Source organism: Papilio polytes, unplaced genomic scaffold (assembly GCF_000836215.1).
Source record: "Papilio polytes unplaced genomic scaffold, Ppol_1.0 DF824080.1, whole genome shotgun sequence".
In the NCBI taxonomy this organism is placed as follows: domain Eukaryota; kingdom Metazoa; phylum Arthropoda; class Insecta; order Lepidoptera; family Papilionidae; genus Papilio; species Papilio polytes.
The window spans coordinates 1,219,148-1,240,669 of NW_013525124.1; the positions used below are offsets into that span (position 1 = coordinate 1,219,148).

General features: G+C 31.6%; 1 protein-coding gene across 1 annotated transcript in view; it reads right to left on the minus strand.

Moving 5' to 3' along the window:
- LOC106099977 (Kv channel-interacting protein 4-like) overlaps positions 1-21,522 on the minus strand; it is a gene marked incomplete at its 5' end in the record, with an annotated part of 84,122 nt that overhangs the window by 52,079 nt on the left and 10,521 nt on the right. Inside the window, one exon of the mRNA XM_013278675.1 lies at positions 12,377-12,397. Coding sequence (XP_013134129.1) covers positions 12,377-12,397 — 21 coding nt within the window. The remainder of the gene's footprint in view (positions 1-12,376; positions 12,398-21,522) is intronic.

The window sequence follows — 21,522 nt, forward strand, 5'->3', positions numbered from 1 at the left end:
TGACACAAACGAGAAAAAAAAAACAAAAGAGAAGTATCCAATAATTCCTGTATGGTGTGACAAAAGAAACAACATTGAAATGTAAATGTACGGTTAAGCAGACAAGATATTAACAAAATCGTGTAAAGATATTCTGAAGATATGTTTTTTTTTAATTCATACGAGCACAACTAACGAGAAAATAATGATACTAGTAGATACTATAGTAGCCTATGTGTTCTTCCAAACTGTGCTTCAAATCGATGCCAAATTCGTTCAGCCGTTTAGGCTACAAACTCTAACAAACATCCATTCATCCATCTAAACTTTCACTTTTATAATATTAGTAAGATGATAATATGATTTATTTCGTCTCCAATTTTTATATTTTTCAGAATTCATTCTATTTGTGAACAATACTAGAACATTTGTAAACAAGTAATAATGAAATCCAACGACTGGTTAAAATCTCTGATCCTCGAGGGACGTTACTGTTGATGAAATACAAATATGGCTTTTATTTGTTTTATTGAAAATACGAGTCGAGTTTCACTGTAGTCAGAAGTAAACAATATATAGTTATTGAAATAAGAATAACTTATTATCATTGTATCGTAGTTAACTTGTATTAAAATTCGCTTTACATTAAATGTACGATTATTAGAGCATTTATATGAATAGAATAAAATTGTTTTGCACTTAAAATTTATAGAATATTGGTGCCAATGGCCTAATGGTTTGCGGTATGGACTACCGCTCTCGGGGTCGAGGGTTCGAATCCCGCCATTCGACTATTGTTGTGAACCATATCCTAGCACAAGCCTAGAGCTTAGTTGGAATAGTTAAAGGAAATATTAGTAAATTAGCAAAAGTCTACTATTATTTAAAAAAAAACCTTAAGCACTATACATAGTTATACTTTTAGACATATAAGTGCATAGACGTTTTTGGATGATAGTTTTTGTAACTTGATAAAAAGTGTCGGCAAAAATACGTAATCATATTATATATTAGCTGTTGATCGCGACTTCGCCGGCGTGAAATTATAAAAAATAAGAAACATAGCCTATGTTACTCGCAGAAAAATTACACTTCTAACGGTGAAAGAATTTTTAAAATCGGTCCAGTAGTTTTTGAGTTATATCAATACATACAAAAATACAAATCTTTCCTCTTTATAATATTAGTATAGATAGTATAGGTAAAATGCAGTTCATTGTGTTTGTCGAGATGTCAATAAATAACATTAAAATGTAAACCATTTGTATATGACTATAATATTAAGCCGCCTGCGCTGTTCTGAATTTTATTACTTGCATATTTATCGTTATCACTGCGTTGCAGCCTGTAACAAAAACGACACTTTCAACAAACATTTTTTTGAGGATAAAAAAATATGTAAAATTGTGTTGTGATTTTGGGTGAAATGTAATACTAATAATATGTCATTTACATGTAACATAGTAATATTTACAGCTTTAGTGTCGTTGGTACAGACTGTGTATTGACTTAGAACAATGTCAAAGTGAGATCAGTTGCACGGAACACGCGATCGCGTGTACGTTTCTGTATTTTATTGTCATAGGCTTGCTCATGCATTGTCCATATACAATGTATAAGACATTAAAACTATTTGTATACTGTAGTAAGCTTTGATCTAATATAAATGTAAAACAGGACTATTAAAGTAATAGCGACTCCATCTATCTATCTACATTTATGCCAATTTTATTCGCGATCTGTTCAGCAGTTTAGGCTACAAACTCTAACAAACATCCATCTTTAGCCTTACCTCGCGACTACATCCGCGTGGAATTGAAAGAAAGAAAAGTGAGTAACCTATGTGTTCTTCCAGATTATCATCTACATCTATACCAAATTTCACTGAGATACGTCCAGCCGTTTAGGCTACAAACTCTAACAAACATTCATCCATCTAAACTTTCGCCTTTATATTATTAGTAAGAAGATTAAAATTGAGTCAAATATCGGGTTTCTAAAAATTTCTAAATATAAACGCTATTGGACTAAACTAACTATATGATATAGTCAAAATAACTATATGATGTTCATAAATTACCTGCAAATACAAACAAATCAATAAAAACGTATACGTATGTAATATAGATAAAAAATATAGAAGAGAAAAATTTTACTAAGATATTAAGTTCACCTGAAATGCCAAATACAGCTCTGTCATTTTATTTCAGTTAGAAAATTTTAAGTCCGCAATCTTACTCGTCGACGGAAATGTCTCAAGGTCTTATTAATTTTACCTTAGCTTTCATAAATTTTAAATCCGATTTAATTGCTTCTGTGCTAACGAGGAAGGTATGTATATAAGGTAGACCTAAGAAAGTATGGATGGATTGTGTGAAACAGGATATGCTTAAGAAATGAGTGGATGTGGAGTGGATGGAAGAGCAGCACATACTGTGCCGACCCTCCGTAAGGGATAAGGCCAAGTGGATGATGATGAGGAAGGTATAAAACTGTCCGTTGGTTGTGCAGATTTTAAATGTCTCCATTTGAATTTTATGTTAAGGATAATATTAGCTGATAAAGATTAGAAAAAGATTGGATATTGCTACTCATATCCTGTCGTAAAATAAAATCTCAAAAAGACTTAAGTGAGCTATTGTATTCGACAAAGACCATATTGCTTTTATCGTTTCCCAAATTGAAAGTATCTCACAAGGTAAGCCATTTACTATCAAAATGCTTATTAGGATGAACGATTTTATGCTTGTTTTATTATTGTTTTATGTTAACAAGAGTTATTTGAAAGAAAAAAATGTGATGCGCCGACCCTACGATAACAGGATAAGAAGGAAAATGATTATTAAACAAATGATACTTTTTTAATATTATCGATGCGAAAATATAAAAGTGTTTGTTAGAGTTTGTAGCCTTAACGGCTAAACGGATCTGAATAAAATTTTGCATAGATGTAGACCATAGTCTGGAAGCACACATAGGCTACTTCTTAATTCCACGCGGACGAAGTTGCGGGCATAAACTAGTGATTTATATTTTTAATGTTTTTTGCAATAATATAATTAGATACAATAGTCGAATGATGTTACACAAAAGTAATTGTCATAAAAAATAGATGCGAAAAATAAATGATTTTTGGTATACATTTAACAAAAAGATTGGCAGTAGGTTTGGTTTCTTAGAATAAATCAGGTTGCGCAGTTTATTATAATATTAACTATCTATTGGCATACAGCCGAGCTCTTACGTCGCCTGTCCTGCGATGGTATGTTCTGGCTCAAGGGCACTAGAGAGGATAAAGCGCCAGAGAATACGTCTATTAGGCGATAGTAATTGTTAATTATGATTATTTTACTTATATACGAGCCTTAAATGATTTCAGATGCCTGCAGAGTAATTTTGAAATCAATTTATGTAAATACATAGGTTAAAGATGTAATAGTTTCTTTTATCTTAATTATGTGATATAAAATGCGTATGGAGTAGAGGGCATCAATCCTCTCCAAAACACAATGTCAAGGGCTAAATCAACGTGGCAGCACACGCGATCGCGTGACTTGTCAAATGGCGTCAGGATACACTATCTTCATAGTAAAAGGCGCTTCGGTTGTTACTCAGCTGTCACAAGAAAATATATCCTTAATTTTTTTATTTGAATATATTATTACGTCAGTTTTAGACCGCGCATAGCTTCGACTAAACTATAGTATAACTGTTTAGTCTCGCTTTGATTCCTATAACTTACACTACTCGATTTTAGTTATGCAACTAAACAGTTGAATTGGCTGCGAAACAATCGACAATCGCATAACGCTTGTGCAATAGTTTAGACTAAGATGTGTCCCCGCTCTTGGATCTTAACTGCATAATCAGATTTTTTTTATAACATATGGCGGCAAACGAGCAACCGGCCACCTGAATCCGCCGATGCAATTGCAGATGCGTTGCCTATCCTTATCCGAAGGAGGAGAAGACGCACAAAAAGAGGACACTTCCCCTTCCTATGCATCAGCTCCACCGTCAAATCCACTTCCTCTTCCGATACTCTCTTTATAAAAACAGAGGGGTAAAGAGAAAGGGACTTAAAGTAGGCCTCCGGCACCACACTCGTCAAACGAAACACGGAATTGCTTCCATTTCACGCCTGTCGTCTGTGTGGCCGTGGTATTATTACACCGGGCGTGACGGCCCATTCGTGCTAAGATGTTAAAGCGGGCATTACCACTGTATATTCTAAATATATAATTAAAATTCATATTTTGGCTGGCAATGGGCTGTTTAATACTTCGAATAAGATTTTTAATTCAAATGGAAATTAGAAGAAGAATAAAATAGTATAAAAATGTTGCGTTTGTTTATATATTACTTTTGATTATTTCCATTTGCTTGCGTTTTTAAGGTTGTTACTTTGTTATTTTTCTATTAACTAATTTGGAATATAAATGCCTAGCATATTTTATTGCTATGATAGACGTTTGATAAATTTACTTTTACTAAAAATATCTTATGTTTTATATTTTTTTATGAATATCAACTATCCTTGAACTTATGACATGAGTTAACGCAGTTAACAAATAGCAACAGCAAACTGTAACTGCATTACATGAAATGGAATTTAACCGCGGAATAACATGCTTAATAGGATCAGCAGCGACCTCGTACCCTGAGCTTGGTATTAGGGTTTGTTTACATTAATTTCGTGAATAAAACTATGAATATATTAAATTAAACGGTAATTCGCATTGTTTTTTTTAATAATCTTATAGTTATTTAAATGTCATATTAGGTTTACATAATTTTCACTGTCTACGAGTATATATATACTAATATTATAAAGAGGAAAGATTTTTATTTTTATATGTATTGAAATAACTCAGAAAAAAATAGGCCGATTTTAAAAATTCTTTTACCGTTAGAATAGTAATGGGACTAACATAGAGTATATTTTATTTATTATTTTTTAATTTCACGCGGACGAAGTCGCAAGCAACAATGTAAAAATATTCAGTTTAGGAATATAATAGCAAATATCGTAATTTTCCCTTATCGGAAGAATTGTTTTTAATTTTAGTATACGTAAGTCTTGTTTTTATGTACTGTAATGATACAGTAAGTTTGTGAAAATATTTATTTTTATTTCAACTTAAGTGTAGTTACTAACTACAGTGTAGTAGCACCTTTATATTCTCCAATAATCTGGTGTTTACATTAAATTAGTTTGAACGTAGTGTTTTTTTTTTAAATCGATGCAATAAAACATAACAGTGATAGTTTTACAGTGGTAGTGCCCGCTTTAACATCTTAGCACTGCAGGGCCGGCACGCCCGGTGTAATACCACGACCACACAAAAGACAAGCGTGAAATGGAAGCAATTCCGTGTTTCGTCTGATGAGTGTGGTGCCGGAGGCCTAATTTAAGTCTCTTTCTCTTTACCACTCTTTTCTTTTGAGGAAAGGATGGTAAGGGGAAGTGGATTTGACGGAGGAGGAGATGCATAGGAAGGGCAAATATTCTCTTTATGTGCGTCTTCTCCTCTGTCGGATAAGGGTAGGCAACGCATCTGCAGTTGCGGATGTCTACGGGCAGTGGTGGCTTCGCCATTTTGGCGGATTCAGGTGGCCGCTTGCTCGCTTGCCATCTTATGTCATAAACAAAAATAAATAACAGCATCCTCCATTCATACCCAAGTAAAAATTCTAATAGCGTGCGCACACATGAAACTGAACTATCGCACAACTGTTTAGTCTCGCTATTATTCCTATGAGCTTACTACTCGATTTTTAGTTATGCAACTTAACAGTGCATGGACTGCCAAACAATCGACAATCGCACATCTGTGCGATGGTTTAGTCAAATGGTCTCAGCCTAAAAGCAAAGGAAGTAATCGGATTGCTTTATTGAGTTATTGTGTGGGTCTCAGGTGTGTGTTGAAGCGTAAATATGTATCTCGAAGGGGAAATAAATAATCCGACAAATATTTGGAAAAAACGCAAAGATTTATTATTTGTGTTACTAGTTACTGCGTACATTTAGTCTCCACTTCTTTTATTTGGTTTACGAATTTTTGTTTAATTTTATATTTAAAAGTTGAATTTTAAGAAAATAAAAAATATTATCACTAAGTTTAAAAAGGTTTTTGTATTTTTATAAAACAAAAGGGTAAAAGGAAAAAGTAAGAATAACAACTCGAATCTAAGTTTTTTTCTAATCTGTGGACATGAATTGTGGTCCGGTCTCGAGAGTCTTGCGGAGTTTAAGTAACAAGATACCGTCTTTCGGACCCTAGATAGTTGAAGTTCCATCTTTTCTGATTGCTCATTTTTATTATTGGATTATGTAATTTATAAGAATGAAATGTAGTAAAAAGACTAAACTATCGCACAACTGTTTAGTCGTGCTTTGAGCTTATTTGAAGGCGCACGTTACTCGATTTTTAGTTGTGCAAATAAAAAGTTAAACGGGCTGCGAAACAATCGACAATCGCACAACAATTGTGCCATATTTTAGTCAAAGATATGCGCCTGCTCTTAGTATTTATAAAATGGACTATTTCATTTTTGTGACAGAGATAAAAATAAATAATGTAAAAATAAAAAAAATAAAAACATTCTTTATTGATCTAAAACACTTTAGAGATAAATTCATTGCTTATCGCCATGCATTCTTTATTACTTTTTAATGTGTTTTTTGTTTACTTTACTAATTTCATCCGCCCACGTGTAATTAATAAAAAAAAACAATAGCAAATAACTTACGTGTTCTTCCAGATTTTATTCTACATCTTTAGGATTAAGCGGTAAATTCTAACATACATACGTCCATCCATTTACACTTTCGCATTTTTAACATAAGTATGATTAACACAACCTAATTGTATTCGTGGCCATTCAAAAATATATTTAAACCTTTGTAAGTCTGCAATATAAAAATTAACAAAAAAGAGATAGCGTGTAAAAGCAACCCGTAAAATCGTTAACAGTTTTACGTGCACATTGGTAGTTATTGAACCGTACGTTTCGCTCTGCTCGTCATAATTGGCAAGTTTTTGTAGTTTTTGATGCTGTGGATATTTAGTTACTTTTTATATATAAAATAGAAGAACACATTTCTCCTCGAATTACTAAAGTGTTAGATGAAATCGCCGTTTTCAATCTGATCTAATGTTATAAAGAAAAGATTTACATTTTTGTATGTATGTAATGAACTCTAAAAATATTAAGTTATTGTAAACATTATACGAAAGCTGCGTTAATTCCTCGCAAGTGAAGTCGCACCAAAAGGTTAGTTTTTTTACAAACGTAATTCTTTTTTGTCGCTATTGCTTTATTTCTATTGCCATTGCAACAGTAAGTTGCAGCAATAAAACTCAAATAACCGTTCTAAATACAATAAAAATAATATATACTGCTGTTGTGTAGTAATGTTCCATGCGACGAATAAAATAAACTTACTTGTAAAATTTATGATAAACTAGCTGTTGCCCACAACTTCGTCCACAAAATATTAGGATAAAAAAGTAGCCTATAATATGCTCGTCTATGTAAGCTACCCTTTAATGAAAGTCCGATCGAAATCGGCCCAGCCGTTTCGGTGATTACCCGGAACAAACTAGGCTTGTGGACAGACAGACAGATAAAAAATTTTTAAATGCGATTTTTATTATCAGCAACGCAAAATCATCTTCCTTCCGAAATCTGTTTTATTGCTTTTGATATTACAAACAGACAGTCCAATTTATTATATGTATAGAATACATTACAAGAAGCCTTTTACCATAAGATCTGTTTACAAAAGTTTGATGTTACTTAATTTAAAAGGATTTGGTAAATATTTGAAAATGTTATTACATCGATGACGTAAAGCTGGCAAATTACTTTGGTTACTTTTTTATTGGTGATAAAATATTTCTTAGTTTGGAATAAAAAATAACTTGAGAGTCCGAACTTTTCAAGTAATAAAATATAACTTACATCAATAAATCATTTCTTCCATATCGTCTTTACAATAAAGTTTGCGAACGAAGTTTTAAAGATAAACAGAAAAGAGTGTGGGGAAAGTTTTATTCGAGTAAGTGATTTTATAGAGAGTGGACTGTTTTATTATTTACATAAGAAATTTTTATAATTTCACGCACATTTTTATTCATATTTGTAAACGTGGATCACTAGTGACTATTCAAGTTGATGTGTCGGGGACTTTTATGTAATTATTTTATGAAATAAATGAAAAACAGTTTTTAAATTGATCAAGATGCTTTAATTGATTAATCGTTCTATTTATTACTATTTCAGTTTTGTCACAGCTCTGAGAGTGATTTTTATTGAACTCAAACTACTAATATTATAAATGTGAATGTTTGGATGGATGAATGTTTGTTAGAATTTGTAACCTAAACGGCTAAACGCATCTTGATGAAATTGCGTATAGGTGTAGAATAAAATCTGGAAGAACATAGGGTTATTTCTTTTGTTTTTTTTTATTCCACGCAAAAGGAGTCGCGGGCGAAAGCTAGATATACATAACTTAATAAGCCTACAAATGTATTCCACTTTAAATTTAGTGAAATGCATGAACATAATTAAAACATAATAAGATTTCTGTCCAGTTTTACAAAATACCTGGATTTTCACACCCGTTAAACATTGAGGCCGAAACTGGCGGATGCAGAATGCTTGAAAATTTTCAATTTCACGTGTATATTGACGTTCATTCGACCATGCGCGCTGCCTCCTGCTAGCAATTAAAGCATTTCTGTTTCGGGAATTCGCTACGAGTCTGGATAAAAGTACATAAGAACAAAAAGTATTACTATGAATATTATAATTATGAACTTATTACAAAAGCATTACTATTTTAATAGTTCATCCTAGCAAAGTCGGTTTCATACATATATTATGAAGTGTTTCTTTCATATTAAGCGTTATTTATTCTATTCTAAACATTTCTTTGGGAATATCGTTTGAATTGAAACACGTACAAAATTCAAATCAAATAGAAACCTGAGATTATCCAGGTGCGTCTAACTGCTGTTGGAATCAGCCCAACCAATGATAGGGACTTTGGACAATTCAACGTCACGTAGAGATATAATAGTTTACCATTTTAAGGGACTCATTATTAGTAGGAGCAATTTAATGGTATCATTCAGTATATGTATTCCGTTTCTACGTGACGCGAATAATATTTTGGAATACGCAGTTTTCTATTGTTTTTTGACCGACTTCCCAAAAGAAGCAGGTACTTAATTCGTCTGTATATTTTTTATGCGTGTTACGTCATATCTCCGGCCCTAGTTGACACCGACATCATAATAATTGTAAAAAAAGACATAACAACTACAATTTTGGTTTACACATTCAAGGAATTATTTCGATCTTTATAGTGTGTTGTTTTTTTGAGAATTTTTTTCTTTTAATTTAGAAGTCGGTTTTGTTTTTTCATTTAATTTAATTTATATTAGTTAGATTTTTTAGGGAAAGAAAAAACCATAAGAAAGAAACTTTATTTTTCATTAACTTTGAAAGGTTTTTATAAAACCTTCTGGAAAAGTGTTTTACGTTATATTGTCCGTTGGCATGGCTCTGACAAGAACTTTCACAAAGCCTCAAAATTCCGCCTGTAAAATATATCCGTTTTATTGATGTTTCAACTATTCCTTTATCTCAATTTCAAGCCGCAAGCTTTAAATGATGTTTGTTTAAATATTTTATTATAGTCTATATATTCTGGTATTTGTTTCATATAGTTATTTTATGTTACATGATTATTGATCCCTTTTCATTAACAACTGTACACGGGACTATAGTTACGGCAGTTAATAATGCTAACAATTGATTCTATTTCAGACTGAGAATGCGAATGATTTCAAGCACGCTATATTATTAGACAGTATCTTCCCATGCTCTTGTAAGGTAACCATGACAACCATTCCAGAAACACTCTTAAAAACGTTATCATCCTCTTATTAAATCTTATTAAATTTATTAAACTTAAAAAAGTAAGGCTGTAATGGAAATATTAAACATATTATTTTATAGTTAAGTAAGTCAGTAACTCGACAATTTTCTTTAGAGAGAAAACGTTAAATAATGCTGTTTATGAAGGTTCTACAGAGTCGAGTGTAGTGTTTAAGGAAAACAAAACAGTAAAAGCCTCTTATTGGAAAAGCTGTTTTTTGTTCGTTTCTAGTTTGTAACAGCTATTGAAACTTTCAGCGCTTTAGCTTGGTATTATCCTATTTTTATTCAAATTTGTATTTGCCTTTCTTAGAAAGTAAGACTAGTTATTGATTAAAAGATATTGGTACATATTCGTTATGAGTATCGTGTTTTGTTTTTTTTTATTGTAAAGAATTACAACGTACTAGCTGTTACTCGAGACTTCGTCCGCGACAATTAAAAAAGTAATAAAAAATATAGCCTATGTTTCTCAAAAATAAATTACCTTTCTAACGGTGAAAGAATAAAATCGGCCCAGTGGTTTTTGAGTTAAGTCAATACATACAAAAAGTACAAAAATACAAATCTTTTTATAAAATTAGAGGTTATTTGAAGTTTCAAGTTAAGATCAGTTGTTGCTCTCGGTTCGGGAATTGAACCGGTTTATTGCAACAGTTTTAATGTCAATGAGGTATTATTGTGCCAAGAGTTAGTGATTCCAGTTCTTCTGCCAAAATAAAAATAAAAATAACCTTAAAAAAAAATAAATAAAAATAACCCTAAAATAGAGATTATTAAAACTTTGAATTATCAATAATATTAATATATCATTAAGTACCACTCGAATGTTTAGCCTATTTATAGATTTATTTTATTATTATAGTTACTATGTGGTAAAGTTGTGGATGGCACATCTACTCAACACTTTTGTATTGTACTGTATATTTTTTTTCTTGTGTTATTGTTCTTTTACCCAAATAAATGAAAAAAAAAAAAACTATGTGGAAAAAATACTCCACGTGCAAATAGACTTTTCTACACTCTTTATAAGTGTTAATAGAATTTAAGTCTCTAAACACTATTAAAGATGTCTATTTTATGTAGACAAATAAAGGTTCTCTTCTTCTCTGTCTTCTTGTTTTTTTGGTCATCGTACTTTCAGGTCTTTTCATTTATAGAAAACAGCATTATAAAGCATCGCAAACCTATTGATAACGATTTTTTGTAAAGGACTTTTTGAAAATTATTATTTGTTACCTTACCCTTTACTTGTAACAATCGCAATACCAAGGATCTTTCTAGGAAAGACGTAATAAGCTAAAAACAACATTGCTGTTCATTTCAGTCGTAAAAATTGTTAGGAAAATTATACGAGAACGCGTTTAATTGCGTCGTAAATTTGAAAAAAGGGTTCGACCCGAAGCTTGAAATGAAGCCATGAATTAGGCGACTTGTTTTAACGCCATAAATGGAGGATGTGTTAATTTACTGTGGCTTATGAGAGCAAGGTTGTGTTTAAATTTTAATTGAATTAAACTTAATTTTGAAAATATGTGAAAACAACAAAAATAATGTAGTTAAAATATTTCCTAGGTACATAACAATATTTAAAGTTTTTGTTTGCAGTGCTGACATGTTGAATATTTTTTGTAACAACTGCTCTCGACATGTTTTTGTTTTCGAGTCTATTTTTTTAAATAGATGTTATGCGAGTTTTACAAAATTCTTTTATATTTATCGCGTTATTTTCTAATACATCTATGTGATTTTAATATGAAACATCTACTAGCTGTTGTAATAGTAATTTTAGAATGTTGTAAAAAATATACTTACCTTTAATTTATTGTAATCTTCTATCTAATTTCTTATTTCATTCAATCGATACCCAAACTAAGATATTAATTTAAAACTCTAAAAATTGTCTGATGCAATCTGACAGAATAGCTTCTTTGCTTAGATCTTACGACTAAAATGTACTACACAAAGTTAAAGGACATTTCAAGATTCTAATTTAATTTTTAATTGTTGATAGCATTATACTGTGTATGAAAACTACATATAATTAGAAAAAACCATACGTGTATTGGAAGTAATTTCTAGGATTTTCGAGAGATGAAGAATTTTATTCTATCGTTTATATCTACGTCATGCTATGTGTGATGAATTGTAAAGGAAATTAGTCAGTCCGTAGTAAATGTCTAAGAAGATATATACTTAGTTGCAAACGATAGCACATGTGTTAAGATTTACCATCAATATCGTACAAACTGGGACAACGATGGGTTGACTTGATAAACACACCGTATCGATATGCTACTAAGTGTATTAAAAATACTTCTGTACTAAACTAAAAGGGGTCTCCTACTATATTGTAAATAAGGTTCTAAGTGAATGTTTATTATGTCTATAGTCTGTGTACTTTGTAAGGCTATTCAAAACATGCTTAAAATGTGTAGCTTACTTTCGGACTGCGCTGTGAGACCTGGGGAATACAGTAACTTGTTAGTAAGATTAAGTAAATTCTTTAACTTCATTACGTTCGTTATTTAGGTCAAGTGATGTATTTTTTTCTCAAACCTGACACTCCTCATGCTTTTAGAAGACGATTGATTTTTTTTAATGTTAATCTATACTATTATAATAAAGCGTAAACACACACTTCTTTGTTGCCTAAGATGTCAGCAATTACAACATATTTTTGAATAATTCTTTTTTTAATAAAAAGCCCTACACTAACGTTACGCTTTAGGCTAAATATTTTCACGCCATTAAACTCAGGGGGTAAATATTTTGGATAAAAACCCTAATGTGGGAAAGAGACCGTAAGTTGCTGCCAACATCAAGAAGCAAGGTTGCCATGGTTTGTCATCGTCATGTCATTTTGACATTTTCAATTGATAATTTGACACATGTAAACAATAAAATAAAATATTCATAATTTTATGCGGATGAAGTCGCACGGGAACAGCTAGTAGTTTCATAATTATGTACATAAGTACGAATTTCAACAAAATGTAAGTGATTTAAATTAATCAAGTTGTAGTGCTCCAACTAAGAAAATAATATATAACCAAGTAAACAGAACCCAGGCTAATTTGTAGTTTAAATTAAATTTTCCATCGAGCGACATCCTTTGTATTTCATTGTGTAGTATAATTACATTAAAAAATACATTTACTAGAAAATAACACAGCCATTTTATTATTCCTCCGCCGTACTAATTTACATTTTACAAAGTTATTAATTGTAAATAAATAGAGCAAAAAATCGTCTTGTTTGAAACTTCCTGCCAATTTAAGCGTAGTACAATTTTATCAAATTACTAGCTTTCATCCGCGACTACGTCCGCGTGGAATTAAAGAAAAAATAAAAGTGAGTAGCATATGTGTTCGTCTAGGCTATTCTCTATATCTATACCAAATTTCATCGAAATCAGCCGTTAACCTACAAACTGTAAGAAACATCCATCCACCCATCTAAACTTTCGCATTTATAATATTAGTTTGATTTTAAATAGGAAATGTATGTTGTAATATCATAAAGAGTAAAGATTTGTATTTTTGTATGTATTGTTATAACTCAAAAACTACTGGGCCGATTTTAAAAATTCTTTCACCGTTAAAAAGGGTAATTTATCTGTGTATAACAATGGAAATATTTTTTTTTAATTTTTCACGTGGCCGAAGTCGCGAGCAACAGCTAGTGTGTGATATAGTGATTTTTCAACATTACGTACGACGAAATTTTATCATTATTTACAAATTGATTTGAGATCATGATTTTTCAATTCTTTTATAACCATATGGTAGATTTGTAGAATACAAGTCTTGTATATTGCAAATCAAAAGTATTTATTTCAGGTGTTATGAATTAGTTTATTTCTGGTTCGGTGATTTCAAAAATACATCGTATATTGGACGGTCATTGTTTTTCACGCGTTAGTACGCGACTGTACACTAAATGTCCGTCGCAGTACCACTCGACGCTTTTGTGGGGTTATTTAAAACACCTGACGTCACGTGACGCTAATGGCTGGATTTTTGTTTTATCAAAAAATGTACAACAGAAAAAAAGCATATAAAGCGAAGACATATATATGAGAATTACTTTTTGTCTCTTTATATATTAGCATTACAATTGAGGTCATTTTTATTGGATTATTTATTTATTTAAAAACTCGATATTACAAATAATTTATATTTTGTTTTATTTATAGTCTGTATTCTGCTTATCCTTCTCTCCTTAGGTTTTCCCATATTAAAGGAGCCATGAATACAGATAACTTTCTTAATGTGTACTTAAAACATGATATACAAAAAATCTAATCTATATTAATATAATAAAGCGTAAACACACACTACTTTGTAGCGTAAGATGTCAGCAATCATGGCATATTTTTGAAAAATTCTTTCATAAATAAAAATCTCTACACTTACGAAACGCTTTAGGCTATATATTTTCACGCGATTAAACTTATGGGGTAAATAAATTGAAAAAAAACTTTACATTCGAAAGGGACTACAAGCTGCCAACATCAAGGAAGCAATTGTTGTTTGTGCATTTGAATTTTGATATTTCATGCGGATGAAGGCGCACTGGAACAGCTAGTCGTTATGAAAACGAATTGAAATTATAACAATATGTTTATCGTATGATTATAATTTTTGCCTTTAATAGATAGAAATATTTACAATGTTACCAAATTTTTACAATGTCGAGGTTATGCCGCTCGTGAAGGCGAAATTAATTTGGGCAATGTTGATCGTGGATGAAGAATAAGCACCTTTAATTTACAACCCTGAGATATACGTTATTAAAGTGTAGTTTACCTTTACAAGTTTATATACGAATGATATTATTGAAGATTATATCAACTTTAATTAAAAACATTTCGATGATACTACATTAACTTAGTTACAACACCATAAGTAACAGTGAAAAAGTGAATTACAAAAATTCTTTTACTATGTTTTAATTAATAATATAAAGAAAATCTAATCTTGGATGTTTGTTAGAGTTTGTAGCCTAAACGGCTCAAAGGATCTGGATGAAATTTGGCATACATGTAGAGCAGAGTATGGACACAACATATAGAGTAACACATAGGCTACTTACATTTTTTTTAATACCAAGCGGACGGAGTCGCGGGCGAAAGCTTTTAGTTCATAAGTGAAAAAGAAAATCCTTCTATTGGTTTACATATCACTATTTTATGCGTAAATTAGTTTAAAACCAATCTCGTATCTAAATATTTAACCAAATGTATCACTGTGTGTGAAAACGCCCGCGGGACTTAAAACCCCGTTCCATTATCTGATGCGTTGATATTAATTAATTAATCCTAACGCTCGCTTTGATCTCGATTCGTGTTCTGTAGCACAGATAAAATAATCTTACTAATATTATAAATACGAAAGTTTAGATGGATGGATGGATGGATGTTTGTTAGAGTTTGTAGACTAAACAGCTGACTGGATCATGAATGGACATAAAGGATAGTCTGGAAGAGCACATATGCTACTCCCTTTTGTTTTTTTTTAATTCCACGCGAACGGAGTCGCGGGCGAAACCTAGGTTTATGATAAATCTTTTAACCTTGATATAAGAAGATACTGTAAATAAAACGATTTGCATTAAATATGGAACAGTAGTTTAAAAGACAGACCATCTTTCTCCAAAAGAAAACTCAAGAAAGGCTTAGCACATACACGTTCGGTAAACTCTTTGTGTGTATTGTTGAAGAGGGTATAGTGGAATTGTATGCTATTGGACGTAGATGTTAAATATTTAAAATTGTATTTTCTGTGAAGAAATACGGATTCCAGTCTTTCTAAACATATCTGCATCTATTAATGACGATGCCAACTAAATTTATACTCGTAAATGCGATACACAGAAAAACTCTTTGAAACACTTAAATCCTGAGAGAGTAAAAATTAATAACACAATAAAAGCTCAAAAGAAACGCCGTCAGTGGAATACGAGTGGAGAAGATTTTGAAATAACCTCAAGAAGTGTCAAAGGGTTGTTCTGTGGGAAAGTAGTAGATTTGCCAGCAGAAAATTTGTTTTTTTTTTTTTCTTCTACAATGACATTGGTTTGAGATTGAATTGAATCGTGATCTATCACGTCTTGGATCGTATAAAACAAAACAGCGTAAGTGAAATTTATAAGTTAGTATGTGATAGAAAATATTTCACAAAAGAAGTAAAATGAGAGAGATGTAATTAGAACTATACGATTTTTATAATATGAGTTGAATTTTCATTTACAGTTGCGTTGGTTACCTTTTAACAATTTCAATTGAACAAATCATGTTAACATTTTAATCAACAGAGGGACACAGAAAGAAGATATTTTCCCCGAATCGAAAGACGTCACATTCTCCGCCAACTCATCTTCCCATTCCCACAGGAATAAAACTAGGCCTTTTGCATGCAAAAGTACTTCTTCAACTAGTATATCATCTTGTATTTTTTATAGTGTCTTGTATTACAAATTAAGCAAAGCATTTATTCAAGCAATGTTAAAAGTACCAAAGCGAGTAATAAAAACATCATCATCATCATCATCATCATCATCATCATCATCACCAGCTCAATATACTTCCCCACCGAGGGGCTCGTAGCCTACCCTAAGTTAGGGTGACTAGGGCATAGTCAACCACGCTGGCCATGTGAGGGTTGGTTGACTTCACACATGATAGGTTGCATCACGATGTTTTCCTTCACCGTAAGAAGGTAGGGTAAATTATGCACATATGAAAATCACATTGTTACATGGCGGGATTCCAACCCAAGACCTGTAGATTTCAAGTCTAGTGCTTAAACCCCTGAGCCACCGACGATTAAAATTCTCGTAATTTGTACGCCTATCTATTGGTCATAAATCACTCTCGTATGTGATAAATGTGCTGTTAATGCCCTGATCAAATAGATTACGTTACCATTTTACATATTGCCGTGTAATTTGTTATAATCTCAATGATTTAAAAGGCTTTGTTAAAAAGAGATCGTACAATATTTTTATATGACTTATCATAACAATGATATCCACCAGTCGGTTAAGAGTACTAGGATCTCATGAATTTATATTTGATATAGATACTTAAATTTTAGTCTACAGCACAAGTGAAGCATCCTAGTTGATAATTCCCATGGTAATTTTAGATGTTCAAATAAAAAATAAAAGACAGATAAATTTGCTTAAAAATGATTTATCAAAATGAAAACAAAATCTACTTTTGTAAAATACTTAGTCAACGATACTGGCTTGTCAAATTTCCATTTTAAGGAAGATGGAGGGTGCTTTGAGGTAAAATTGATGACGTGTAAAAAGCCGATAGAGGCAGCGGGGGCTTAATATAATATCCCCGCAAAGCCAAAGACCTCTTCATAGGCCCTTAAGCTTTTAAACCGGGTTATTAATTTTCTATCCGAGGTTTAAGTAGGTATTGGAAAATATAAATTAACATAAACTATACATTTTAATAAAATTAATTTGAACGTTTTGTCACCATTATTAAACAATTAGATATCTTAATTTTTGAAATGATTAACAATATTTATTTATAGTACAAATAACATCCATATGTAAATCCTTTAATATGTTGCCATCTGTCAGAAAGTAAGCGGAGCTTACGCAGACTACTGTTTGATAATCGTTTCGGAATTCGGTCGTATTATTATTAGAATTTATAATTCTTTATTTAAAACACTAATATTTTTTTAAACTTTAAATAATACTCTAAATACGATAATTTAAGATCACAATAAAAACAATAAACGCGACGATAAACTTTTTCTTTATTATGCTGATATCGTTTTTTTAACTTTTCTTGTTAAAAAGTTTTATAAAACACTTCAAATATAATTGATAAATATTGCCTTAAACCGTAATTTCTTTTTCTTCGAAGATTCCCGCAACCATTTATTTTTTTGTGAAATAAAATATGACATTTCCAATTCGAATCGGCACAAGTTACTTTACAACTCATTTACAAAGAATGAGATGATCTCGAATCAAATAATTAAATTCGAAGCATTCGTAACAGAATAAAATATTCAACATTGACTTCTTATATTCAAAGAAGTTGAAGTAAGATTGTTGAGTGCAAAATACAACCTCTTTGGCTGACAAGCAGTATTTATACAGCCAAAGAGGTTGCATACTGGCCACCAAGGCAATAATCGTTTATAAAAGAATAGATATATAGGAAGAAGTCAAGATGTAATCAAGAGAGTTTTAAGTTTGTATATTTTTTAGTGTAAATAAGTTTTAAATATAGACATGTTTGGTTGATAATAAGTCTTTTGTATTTTTGGGTGCCGCGCTGTCGGTAACAAGTTAAACATGGTCCTTCGAGCCGGATAAGTGAAATACCAAGAGCAACTAAACCGAGAGCCGGCAGCCGGCAGCCAAAAAGTTCACAAGGTGCAAAAACTAACGCCATAGGAGTTGGGCGTTAGGAGCACATATATTTAAGAAGAAGACTGCTACAACGGCCAGCGCAGCAGCCTCGAGCAGGGCGTGAGCGCGATGACGCCACAAAGGGCAGCGCGTCGTGTCGGGCGCGCTCTGATGACGTCATCCGCGTGTACGCGCCGTTTTGTGAAAATTTAAAAAGTGAATTGGTTTATTTTAAAAGAATGTGGGTTTATTTTTAGTGATATTTTATTTTCTGAATTTTTGTGTGTTGACAATAGTTATGATTTTGGTTATGTTGGTTAGATTTGATATTTGTGTTTTAGGTTAGTGTTTTAATTTGATGTTGAGAATATTTTATGATGTAATATTATTTGATTTGTGTTTAGGATTAATGTCTATGTTCGTGTTTTATATCTTGTTGTATTGTTGCAAATGTATAAGGTTAGGATTTTTACTTTTTATTGTTCTGTTTTATGGCAGAGTCAGCAATGTTAAGGGATTAAGCGGGCCATAAGTACATACATAATGGATAAGATATAAAGCAATAGTAAAGATATCAGGTGTAAGTTTAAGAAGTACAAGATAATAAGATTTAGTTTATTCAAGTGAAATGATTTGATCCTAGATACTGTTTTCCAGTGTGACCATGTATTCAATGTTATAACGAGCTCCCTGCAAACCGAACCAAGCAAACGGAAAGGTAGAGCTAAAGTTTAGGATACATCGGTCTTAACAACGTACAGCACTGAGAGGGATCCCTTATAGTTCAATACATCAGCCTCTTTGGCTGTATAAATACTGCTTGTCAGTCAAAGAGGTTGTATTTTGCACTCAACAAAGATAAAGTTACCTGTCTTTGTTAATGAAATAGTTTGAATAAGATGTCCGATACTAACAATATATCAAGTTTCACGAAGTCAGCGTTAATTAAAAGTTAACGTGGAGTAGATAGACGAGAGCAAGAGTAACTTTGCTTGCGAGCCCACCTTAAGGTGCGCTGCCACTGGAGCCGACAACGTACGAAAGTTTATCTCATAAACTTTCTTAATGAAGACGTGAATTCAAGAATGGAGTAGTTAATACACCATAGAATACATAATTGTTTAAAAGACTAACATAATTGTCAATTTGTTATAAACTAATTTGTCAATCGACAGACAAGAGAAAAATTTATTGCGGGTACGATGTTTAAGTTATACCTAAACGGTGGAGTTTCATCGAGTTATGCTTGGTTTCTGAAGTTTCCACTTATGATATTTTACCAATGTTACATAGGAGTAAAACTTAACTTACATAATTCGGAAGCGCATTTTATGAAGTCATCCAACCAAAAACTCTAACGAATGGTTAAACGTAGGTGGGATACCGACTATTAGAATGGTTTAATTTGTAGTGAGTCAAATTAGTACCGAAAAAAAATCGCACATTTGAAATATCCTTTTCTCAGTGTACACGTACCCTTATTTCGTAAATCGCTATCTCCTTAGGTCGTTATAGCGGAGTTCGTAGTGTACACATCGGTGATTGAAAGCGTATTGATTGGCGCTACGTATAGTCCGCATTGCTTTATTTGCATACGTCACAAACAGAACTCAATAGTTTTAGTACCATGTAAACAACCAAATATCTATATCTATCTATACTATTATAATAAAACGTAAACACACACATTGTTGCCTAAGATGTCAGCAATTTCAGCATATTATTGAATAATTCTTTTTTTAGTAAAAAGCCCTACACGTGCGTCACGCTTTAGGCTATATATTTTAGCGCCATTAAAATTAGGGGGTAAATATTTTTGATAAAAACCCTAATGTGGGAAAGAAACCATAAGTTGCTGCCAACATCAAGGAAGCGAGGTTGTCATCATGTCATGTCATTTTGACTTTTGTAATTGATAATTTGACAAATGTAAACACTAAAATAAAAAATTCATTATTTCATGCGGATAAAACCGCACAGGAACGGCTACTTGGAAATATAAAGGTAAATATAAATAAACAACTCTTATTGAATAAAAATTGAACAATCGTTTAGTTTCATACAAAAGTTTAAATATATTGACGGAATATTAAGGAAATAAATTGAAAAACTAAAACTGATGAAGTTGATTTTAAAATTTTCCTTTTAATTATCATATTTTGTAAAACCAATTAAACATTTTAATCATTTTAAAAACTAGCTATTTCTCGATAAAATAGTTTTATTTATATCAAATACACAAGAAACGAGAAGAAAATATGAGTTAAAAAGCTATATTTTACAAAACATAACGCTTGTCTATCATAAAATAAGCTATGAATGTAAATTGTTATTTCGATGTCGCCTTTTACTGCAGCTATCATAAAACAGATGGTATAAATTATTTACCATGTAACTATAAAGGAGATCCGAGAATAAACATATTTTATATTTGTTTAGTTGAATAGTTAATATAATTTCAGTTTGATCGACGACATTCATGCATTTCTTAACATTTTTCTATTTCTATACAATAGTTGACGTGTTCACAAATAAATAAAACTATTATAAATGTTTATTTACAGTACGATAATAGGAATAACTTCAACATTGTTCAGTCAATATTCCACCTACGATAACCTAACGCATTCCATTGCTGCGGGGTTTTGACGTAACTTCCTGCCTCGTACAAATGCATGTTCCTAGAAGTTCTCAACTAATATGTGTTCAAGCAAAGGATCATGACCAAATTCTGGGCGACATTTCAAAACGACTCTCTAATAATTCCTTTGTTAGTTTTACCACAACATAAGACGACCTCTTTGCAGATGTAGAATTTGTTTTACTATATTAGTTATAAAATGCTGTGTATTATTACCACAGCGCGTCTCTATTGAATACCTGTTTAGCGAAAAAGAATCTCGTAACTAGATCTATATTGCTTGTTATAAATTCTTTTACATTCAATAGGAATGCATTTTTCTCATCATACTAATATTATGAAGAAGAAAACTTTGATTGTAATAAAATAACTCAATAACTACGGGGCCGATTTAAAAAATTCTTACACCAATAAAAATGTAGGTTATCAGCGAGTAACATAGGCTATACTTTTTAATATTTTTGACCGACTTCCCAAAAGAAGGAGGTATTCAATTCGTCGGTATATTTATTTATTTTTTTTTTTTTTTATTTTTTTTTATGTGTGTTACGGCATAA